The sequence below is a fragment of the Rhodnius prolixus genome, unplaced genomic scaffold (genome assembly GCF_049639745.1).
Source record: "Rhodnius prolixus isolate KJV_2025 unplaced genomic scaffold, Rpr scaffold_10, whole genome shotgun sequence".
In the NCBI taxonomy this organism is placed as follows: domain Eukaryota; kingdom Metazoa; phylum Arthropoda; class Insecta; order Hemiptera; family Reduviidae; genus Rhodnius; species Rhodnius prolixus.
Genome location: NW_027411615.1, coordinates 13,577,254 through 13,587,917, shown reverse-complemented (window position 1 = coordinate 13,587,917; position 10,664 = coordinate 13,577,254). Strand labels below are relative to the sequence as shown.

The 10,664-nt window shown below is 44.8% G+C and overlaps 1 protein-coding gene across 1 annotated transcript; it reads left to right on the top strand.

The window, feature by feature from the left end:
• The first annotated feature begins 303 nt into the window (after positions 1-303).
• On the top strand, positions 304-3,969 carry LOC141457076 (uncharacterized). The gene has a single exon (XM_074133590.1). It carries the CDS (start codon positions 304-306, stop codon positions 3,967-3,969), a length of 3,666 nt encoding a protein of 1,221 aa, XP_073989691.1.
• Positions 3,970-10,664: the final 6,695 nt, after the last annotated feature.

The following is a 10,664-nucleotide window of genomic DNA, read 5'->3' as shown; positions in this document are numbered from 1 at the left end:
ACGCGTCGGTTCGCTAACCACCTCCGCTCCCCCTTTCACCGGTGCTCCTCCGATTTGCTCACGCTCGGCGGCGCTGTTACCGCTCACTCCCGGTATCGAACCAACTTCTTTATCTCCCATTGCGGAGATCCCCCCCTGTTGCGGGTCCATGCTACCGTCCTAGAGGATATCATTCCTCCGCTGCCCACGCGGCCTTTTGCTTGCAGTTGGCCCCATCTCCAAGCTCTCCCCCTGGCAGACCCCTCATTTAATTATCCGCAGCCCATTGAGCTGCTGTTGGGTAATGATGTGTTACCGCACCTCATGCTCACTGGGGTAATTCGCCCCACGCTTCGCGCGCCGGGCGCTTTCCGCACTACCTACGGCTGGGTACTTCATGGGCCATACCGCCCAGCGCTGTCTAGGAATATCCACGTACGCTTCGCGCCCGGAACTGTGTTTCATACTCGCGAGTCCAATCCGTCTCCCCAGCGTTCCTCCGTGCCACCTCTCGATCTGGATGCGGTGGCTCTCATCCCTGCGCCTTCCGCCGCTGAAACCAGAGAATGCGTCACTCACACATCCGCAAATTCGTACTCCGCTTCCGAATCGGTCGCTCCAGCTATCGCGCTTCCTGTGGTACTCGACCCCGTTCCCCGAGACGCAGACGAAGACCTCGCCTATTTGGTCCGACGCTTCTGGGAGGTGGATAAGGTTCCGGAACGACTGCCGCTCACCCCTGAAGAGCGCATTTGCGAAGACCTCTACCTCCGCGATACATATCGTCTTGCTAACGGCCGCTATGTAGTTCCGCTTCCTCTCCGGGCTCCACATTTGGGTGCTTCCAGAAATGTGGCCACGCGACAGTTTCTCCGCTTGGAAAAACGCTTCGCTCGAGACTCAGAGCTTCGGCACGCGTACCATGACGTTATGCAGGACTACCTGGATAGCGGGCATATGGACCTTGTATCCGCGTCCGATACTCCCCCCTCTTATGAGCCATTTTATATTCCGCATCACGCGGTACATCGCCCAGACGATCCCCCGAACAAACTCCGCGTAGTTTTTAATGCATCATGCGCTTCCGCCAACGGACATTCTCTCAATGACCTTCTATTTACCGGACCCAAGCTACAAGCGGATATCGCCACGCTCCTGCTCCGTTTCCGCCTCCATCGCGTGGTATTCACCGCGGACATCCGACAGATGTACCGCCAGATTCGGGTGCTACCTGCCCATCGTGACTATCAACGCATAATTTGGCGATTCTCTCCAGATGAACCGTTGCAAACGTATCGTCTTAACACCGTTACTTTCGGCGTATCTTCCGCCCCTTACCTCGCGCTGCGCACCATCCGCCAACTCGCGCTCGATGAAGGGGATAAATACCCCCATGCTAAACTCGCGCTCCAAGAAGAAGTGTATGTCGATGACATACTCACTGGAGCAGACTCCGAGGTGACTGCAAAGCATCTGATGGAGCAGGTCCGGCGGCTTCTCATGGCGGGCGGTTTTGAGTTACGTAAGTGGGCCACGAATTGCCCATCGTTGCTCCGGAGCCTACCCCCCGAGCACTGCCGCCAACCCACCTCCGAGGACCCCCTTCAGCTTGATCGGGATCCTGTGCTCAAAATTCTGGGGCTGGGTTGGGATCCCACTACTGATAGCTTTTTCTACGCGGTGCGCATGGCTGAACCCGCATCCACCAAACGTGCCATCCTTAGCCAAATGGCCAGAATTTTCGATCCCTTGGGATGGCTAACCCCGGTCGTTTTCAAGGCCAAGTTGTTTTTTCGCCAACTCTGCCGGCTGCAACTTGATTGGGATCAGCAACTCCCTACGGAGCTCGCAGCCCCGTGGCTCGAATTCCAGCAACGCCTGCCCGAATTGGGACGTATACGCTTACCACGATTGCTTCCCACGATCGACGCCGCTTATACCCACCGCTTAGTCGGATTTTGCGATGCGTCCGAGAATGGATACGCCGCGGTCGTCTACTTGCATACCACCTCCCCCCGTGGAGAGTGCCAAGTGCACCAGGTGGCCGCCAAGTCGAAAGTTGCACCTAACAAGACCATGTCGCTGCCGCGGCTGGAGCTGTGCGGAGCACATTTATTAGCTAAATTGCTGCACTCCATTGCCTCGTCCATGCTCCCGCAGTTAGGGGCATATCTGATCGCGTTTTCTGACTCCACCGTCACGCTTGCCTGGATTCGCGGCGAGAGCCATCGATGGAAGACCTTTGTTGGCCATCGCGTAGCTGACATCCAGGAGCTCATCCCCGCTAATGCTTGGAGGCATGTGGTCTCTGAGGATAATCCCGCTGACTGCGCTTCACGAGGCGTGCAACCGCATCAGCTGCAGCCACACCCGCTTTGGTGGACCGGGCCACCCTGGCTCGCCGAGACTCTTGATAACTGGCCTACCTCTAATGATCCCGTGCTCTCGGATCTGGTTCAGCAGGAAGAACGCGCCGACCCCCCGCTCACGCTTGCGCTCCCCGCTCAAGAGGAGCCCTTTTTCACGCGCTATTCATCGCTTCTCCGCTTGAAGCGGGTTACCGCCTACTGCCTTCGTTTTTTGTTCAACTGTCGTAATTCTGCTACACCGCGCCAGGGTTGGCTTAGCACTTCGGAATTACGGAGTGCGTTCATCGCGCTAGTACGCTTATCCCAAGCTCATGCGTTCCCCGTCGAAATGAAGGAAGCACAAGACCCCCAATCGCGTCATCGATTGGTGCGTCAGTTGAACCTGTTCACGGACAAGGATGGAATACTCCGCGTAGGCGGGCGCTTATCCGCCTCCACGCTGCCTTATGGTTTTCGCCACCCGCTCTTACTACCTAAGGATCATCATCTCACGCGGTTAATAGTGGATGACGCACACTTACGCTTACTACACGCTGGGGCGCTTGCTACCCACTCCTATTTACGCCGACAGTACTGGATCGTCAATGGACGAAACGTGGTACGCCACCGCTTAGCTAAATGTAACCGCTGTTTTTCTGTCAAACCGCGCCCTGTTATCCAACCGCTAGGAAACTTACCCACTGAACGTATCTCCGCCGCATCCGCATTCACAGTGACCGGGGTTGACTACGCTGGCCCGTTCGCCATCTCCAGTGCGCGCCTCCGCGGAGCTGTCACCACTAAGGGCTACCTGGTGGCGTTCATTTGTTTCGCCACCAAGGCCGTTCATTTTGAAATCGCTTCGGAGCTCTCAACATCCGCGTTCCTCGCCGCCTTTAGACGCTTCACGGCCCGCCGCGGACTTCCCACCACGGTGTTTTCCGACAACGGAACTAACTTTGTCGGGGCCCATCACCAGCTCCGTGATCTCGGCCGCTTAATACGCAACCCCCGCCATCAGCAGTTATTTGTTGATTCCGCCTCCACGCATGGTATTGATTGGCGTTTCATACCACCCGCTAGTCCTCACTTTGGCGGATTGTGGGAGGCCGCGGTTAAATCCGCGAAGCACCACCTCTCCCGCGTGATTGGGAAGCAAACGCTAACGTATGAGGAGCTGCTCACTGTGGTTACTGAGGTCGAGGCAATCCTTAATTCTCGCCCCCTCTGCGCTCTCTCCTCTGACTCCGCGGATCCGGAGCCGCTGACGCCGGGACACTTCCTAATTTTCCGCCCCCTAACCGCTCCGCCTGAGCGCCGTCTTACCCATCTGGCACTCAACCGCTTGTCCCGGTGGAATCTGACACAACGTATCCAGCAGGACTTCTGGACGCGCTGGAGTCAAGAATATCTGCATACGCTGCAGCAGCGTGAGAAATGGTTGCTACCCGCCACAGCCATCTCGCCGGGTACTGTCGTCATTCTTCGCGAAGACAATGCTCCTCCCCGCCAATGGCCGCTCGGCCGCATTACCGCCTTACATCCCGGACGAGATGGCGTCTGTCGGGTGGCTGATGTGACCACCGCGTCCGGCACTTTCCGCCGACCGCTAAACAAGCTCTGTCCTCTCCCATCGCAATAGAGATTCCGCTTATCAATCTTCGCTGAAGCCAAGCCTTCAGGGCGGGCGGGATGTTCGGTCGTGACCGAGAACATTCGGCCAGTTTGGCTAACTTCCGACTCCCGCGGCTCAGTCTCGCGCCCGCGCGCGTACTAATGTACACATCCGCCTTAATTTCCTTCTTTCCACATATTTCTTATCGCTCATTAGTATGTTATTATTTTACACCTTTTTTATCCTCTCAAACTCTCTATATAAACTTGTTGTTTCCGCTTCTATTTCCTTTATTTGTTTTTCTATATTCTAAACTCTTTGCCCCACTACTTCCTTTAGGACCTTGTGGTCACCTTTCGAGCCTACACAGTTCTCTGCGGTACCGCGCTATTTACGCTTCTGTGCTTCTGTGCTAATACGCTTATATTCAACGCTTCACTCATCGCTTCACGCCTATCATTTTTCATCTGCATCTAGTGCCCTTAGTACGCTATTACTTTCATACTTCCGCTGACACCTAATAGTACGCATCATCCGCATCTAAACGCCTCTCCCGAATATCGCTTCACGCATATTCCACCGCTTATAGTGCACTTATTGCACTATTCCCCCTTTACTCTTCCGCTTACCTCATTTCCACTTCCGCTACGCTTCTCTGAGCCTGAGCCCAAATATTGCCTCCCTTTCTCAGAGCTCAACACACACACACATACACATTTACATAAACATATATACACGCTTCCGCTCCACAGCTTCCTTTCCGCTCATCGCTTCTCAGGCAGATTATCAACATACCTCATGCACATCGCTCCTTGCAAAGGGTAAGTACCTTCCCCTTTCTCTTTTATTTCTCTTTATTTTTTCTATTCTTCTTTGTCTACTATTATTTCGTACAGCGCCCACTTGGGCATTTGGGTGTAGGCGTACTCGAGCGCCTACACTACAGTCGATTTTAAAAAGAAAATGATCAGAATTATATATATTTTTTCAATGAAAGTTCTGTTATAAACTTGATAAAAAATATCCATTTTAACGGAGAATCAGCTCGATCAATTGATTACAATTTTTTAATCAAGATAGTCATATACCAGGTACAGTAAAATAAAGTAAAGTAAGTAATGCCTATTTCTTCTGGCAGGATTAATGTCCAACTATCAATTAGGTGTCGTGGACGGAGGCGACTATCAAACTACTTAACAACAAAAGTTCTCACATTAAACATTGAATAAGATCCAAGACCTGGAATCGAACCCAGTACTACAAGCGCCTCATTCACCAGATAAAATTCATTGCATTAAATCAATCACAATTTATAAAAATCAATTGCAGTTGAATCATATATGTAGGGTGTATGATTCAACTGTAAATAGCAAGGAAAATTTAAATATCAAAAAGAAGATAAAATCATCTGATATTCAAAAAATCACAAATTTTATTTACAAAAGACCAAAGTAAAATAAATATCCCAAGAGAGATACTTCTGCATTGTTTGTTGTACAAACTAAACCAATTTCTATTCAGAGAATACAATACATTATTTAATGGAGTTAAAAACCAATTTTGAAAATGGTTCTTAAAAATATTAAAAAAAAATTCGAAGGGTTAAGTTAATTAAGAAAAATTGATTGTTTTCCACCCCCCTGCTAAAATGAAAGTTTGGGGAGTGTGAAGTAGATGTGAGGGTCAAGTTTTGAAGGGATGCTGGTGCTGAGAGGGTTGTAATTGTGGACCTTAGTACCAGAAACCATCGCTAACACTCTTCTAATGTACTCACTGGACTGCGAACATAATTCCAGTATCTTTACCCTCCTGCGCCAAATCCACATCATCACCTGCCCGATGATTCATCTCTTTTCTTTTCTTTTCTTTCCTTCTTTGCTAAAGCCTCCCCCAAACACTCTGCTTTCGATGATGATTGAAGCGTGTGTTTGACTTTGATACCCTTCTAAATTGGATTTCTAGGATTGTAAGAAACATTAGAGCCAGCCATTTGCGAACTAGTTGTTGCGAAGTTTTTCATTACCCAGTAAAATCATATTAATATTTGATTTTTAAGTAGCAATATAAGACTTGACTGCACCTCTAAGTGCATAAGCATAGCAGGTCTGAAAATGATGTTCTTCTTAATACGAGGGTCGTTTGAAAAGTCCGTGCAAAAATAAAAACTACTTAATTTTTTGGGGTAAACCTTTTTTATTTTTCAACATAGTCTCCTTTTAGGCTTATACACTTCGTCCAACGCTGCTCTAGTTTGTTGATCCCTTCCGAATAATAGGATTCGTCCAAGTCTGAAAAATAGCCATTCGTTTCTGCAATCACCTCCTCGTTTGAATAAAATATTTTTCCCGCCAGCCATTTCTTCATATTGGGGAACAAATAGTAGTCCGAGGGAGCCAAGTCTGGAGAATAGGGGGGATGTGAAACGAGTTGGAACCCTATTTCCATTAATTTTGCGACCACAACTGCTGAGGTGTGAGCTAGTGCGTTGTCGTGATGGAAAAGGACTTTTTTCTGGGCCAATCGTGGGCGTTTTTCTTGCAGCTCGGTTTTCAAACGGTCCAATAACGATGAATAATATGCACCTGTAATAGTTTTACCCTTTTCCAGATAGTCGATGAGGATTATTCCTTGCGAATCCCAAAAGACAGTCGCCATAATCTTTCCGGCCGAAGGAACGGTCTTCGCCTTTTTTGGCGCAGATTCCCCCTTGGTAACCCATTGTTTAAATTGTTCTTTGGTCTCAGGAGTGTAGTGATGTATCCATGTTTCATCCACAGTGACGAAACGACGCTTAAAGTCCTGCGGATTCTTCTGGAACAGCTGCAAACCGTCCTTGCAACACTTCACACGATTTCGTTTTTGGTCAAGCGTGAACAATCGCGGCACCCATCTTGCGGATAGCTTTGTCATGTCCAAATGTTGATGCAAAATATTATGTACCCGTTCATTCGAGATGCCCACAGCACTAGCAATCTCACGCACCTTCACTCTTCTGTCATCCATCACCATATCATGGATTTTATCAATGATTTCTGGAGTAGTAACCTCAACAGGGCGTCCAGAACGTTCAGCGTCACTTGTGCCCATATGGCCACTCCGAAAATTTTGAAACCACTTATAAACTGTTCTAATCGAAGGTGCAGAGTCACCATAATGTTTATCAAGCTTCTCTTTAGTCTCCTGAGGCTAAAGTGGACGGCTATGTTACCCAAACTTGATGAAGCAATCAAATCAGAATTAGGTAAAAGTATACTCTGAATGGTACACGGTTCCAAATTATATTTTCCACTAATTCAATTTGTTTAGGTTTTCCCTGAAATTAGAATTAAATAACAAGTGGAAAACACACAGTTTTGAGGAAAGCGTTTTTCAAGCCTTTTTTCCCCAGATTTTACAATGAAAATATTAGACCCGTGACCCAGAGTTTTGTACCCAGAAAAAAATGAACAAATGATTCGTATTTCAGCCATGTTTATCTTTTTTGCCTATCGTAAAATAAGTATGTGATTCATCGGTTTTTGCAAAAATAAAAAATAGCCCTTCATTGCCAAAAAAAAAAAACATTAAAAACCCTTAATACTACTTAAAACGATTTAAAAAAGAAATGATTTTAAAGAGTTTTTAGCTTAATTTTTTACAATTTTATTTGTTGAAATGAAATTTTTGGGAGAAAAAAAGATTTGATCGAAACGTTTAGGCACAATATTCAAGCATTTCACAAAAGAAAAATAGTTTATAAAAACCTTCAGGATATCTGGAACAATGTATAGTCCTAAGGGGGTGGATATTCCAAACTGCCAGCTCCTTGCTACAGTTTTCTAGCAAAGCCTGGGTAGATACCAGCTGTTCTACCTTATCTTACATTGTTCCAGTTTCTTTGGTTAAACCACGGCTGAGAAAAAAAGGTTGCCAAACATTGCCATAAATGTTACAATAGCAAGCTAAGTAGAGCTAACAAATTGAATGACCAGAAATTACAATAGATAATTGAAAATACAATTGTTAATTTGTTAATACATTCTATGCGAACATACATTTTTTTGGATGAAGTTAAATTAAATTTTAGTTTAAAACACTATAACTTACAACCTATAGCGAACAGTTGTTTTCCAATTTGATCATAAAACAGCATACAAACACCGGATATAGACAGAGTGATTGCTATAGTAAACACCTAATCTATTGGCCTCCAAAACCAAACAATTAGTACTCCAACAATAACTATTGGAAATGGTCTTGCAATAGACGCTCTATATTAACTTTTTATTGACAATTTTGTTTAAAAACTATTGCTACTCTTTAAATCTTGACTCCACAAAACTGAAATAGTAGGTTATAAAATTTAAGTTTATTGAAATAAATAATTGCAGTAAATAATTGTTCAAATTTTTTGTGTAGTGTATTAATTATTTAAATATTTCGCAGTTTCCTTTTACTTAGTTAAATATTCTTCAATTTTTCTCCCAGATCAGCAGTAGTTCTAATTTGAGTCAAAAAGTTCGTACACGTTCATGAACATAACATTGGTTAAAAGCTCCCAAAAGGCACAATATTGAAATCAGAACTTTAGGTTTATAGTTCTCCAGGCTTAAAGCAATATGATTCTGGCCTAAACGTCAAAGAGAAATCCTTACAACTCCAAGCCTAAAAAAAAAAATAAAAAAATGACAAAGCTTGGGTTAGTTTCATGTAGGAGAATTTGAAGTTCAAATGAATGTGATGTTGCAGATTGCCTGATGTTTTCAAGCGATGGACACCATATTGAATTTTTAACCAATCCTGGACGTGAGTGCCCCAGAGCTGCTCGTGGTTGGTGGGCACTCTTAACGGACGCACCCATTGAGGTATCTAGTTTGTATAGTGCAAACTAATTGGATGCCAGGGTAAGAAGGTTTTGGGAACTGCTGTTAACACCGCGTTTCTTCACATCTCCAAAAGGGTCCATTAGATTAGGTATCTAAAGTGGATGGTAGAATGGTTAGCCGAATTATTTTTATAAGTATAATGTTGCACTGTGAACTCCAAGAACCGAAGTGTTTCTGAATCCAAGATATCGGAGAAATCTCCTAAACTAAAAAGGCTTCTTAAAGGTTCAGAAAAGTTTAGAATCTGGAAATGTGTGCCAATCCCAGCTTCTACAGGTGCTCTCTGGATGGAGAACTTATCAACTTGCGAAATTTTTCTTTACACAGACCGAGATACGCCTCAGACCTGTTCCGTTTACGATGTGTCTGGACACATGGTACACCTAGTAGGACCCGTGAGGATAATCTACAGCTTAGTTCTGCCGATCTCCTTCATCCTCTTCAGGACTTTCTGTTAAACTTGTCTTCTATTCCCCCAGAAAGATTCAGATCCCAAGAAAAGGGTTTAGACGCCTTGCCTCAACGAGGACATGCGCTGTCTGATTTCCTTCAACAAAGTCCAACATCCAAAATAAGATTACTTTATTTTCAGTTTTCTAATCATTGAATTTGTTGCGACATGCCCAATTCATCTCAGAGCTATTTAAAACTAGTGCTCAGTACTTTGTAAGCAGTCTTTCAAATCTAAAAAGATAACGATCTCCTGAGTATATAGTTTCAGTCGTGTTTAAACCCAAACTAATTCTAGAATTTCCGTTTAGAAGATAACAAGGAAATTTTCCCATGGGTTCCTAGCTCCAATTCCTACTCCTAGTTCTCTCTCGACCCACAGAGTTTACCATACAATCGCGTGTTTCTTAATGAAGGGTTTAATGTTTCCAGAGACGGTGGATTTATTGCTAAATTTCCTCTGAACTCATGGAACTACACGGTGAAAACTATCTCTAGAATCTGTAGTCTGAAGCTCTATTTTGACTGTAATGGTAACGTCTTCGCGCTCTCAAGACGAAACTAATAACAACCACTTCCACAATTCGAAGGAGCTTTGAATGTACGTTTTGTGTCTATGAGTAACAAAGCCGTTCTGAGTTTTCGATTGTTGCCCAGTGATGTACTTCAATTTCTTTAAACTCTTTTCCAATAATTACTAATGTGGTTTTCTGGCCTAAGTGTTGCTTTTTCTCTTCTGAAAATGGACAGAAAAGGTATCTCCACATCAACGTTGGTGCACTCAGATTCAGCATCCTAAAACCAAGCCAGTCTCAGCGTAACACAAATACTCCTTTCGTGCGTCCAAGAATCTCCTTTCATTGTGTCCTTTTTCCAGTAGAAATCAATTTGGAATACTTCTATTGAATAAAAACATAAAACTGTGAGAGAATGCTAACAAGAAATCGTAGATAGATAGGTAGGGTTGACGGTTGGAAAACATTCTTACAAGATGATGAGTTAGAGGAACTATGAACAGTGGTGATTTGTGAAACCAAGACACGCTTTAAATACAATGGCCACGTTCTGCTGAGAGGGGCACATACAGAAATGTGGTCCAGCATAACAAACGTACGAACTTGGTCCAAGAGGAAACGGCTTAACATCACAGTCCATCTGCTTTTCTGACGAACAATTGCTGCATACTTTCATTTTTTTTTTTTTGTGCATTTCATTTCAAAATAGTTTACATGCATTCATAATACGAATTATCAAACTTAAAAGACTATCAAATAAATATTGTGTAACCTTTTAATGCTTTCAATGTCCACAACTTACATCAATCAGTATCCAAAGTAGTCTAATAATCCTCATTTGAAGTTATCGACCCTATTGGGTCATTTGCCATCTTTAAAACCAAGTCAACTG

Excerpts from the sequence above, each read along its gene's own strand:
- LOC141457076 (XM_074133590.1), top strand. The coding sequence starts at position 304 with ATGCTCACTGGGGTAATTCGCCCCACGCTTCGCGCGCCGGGCGCTTTC.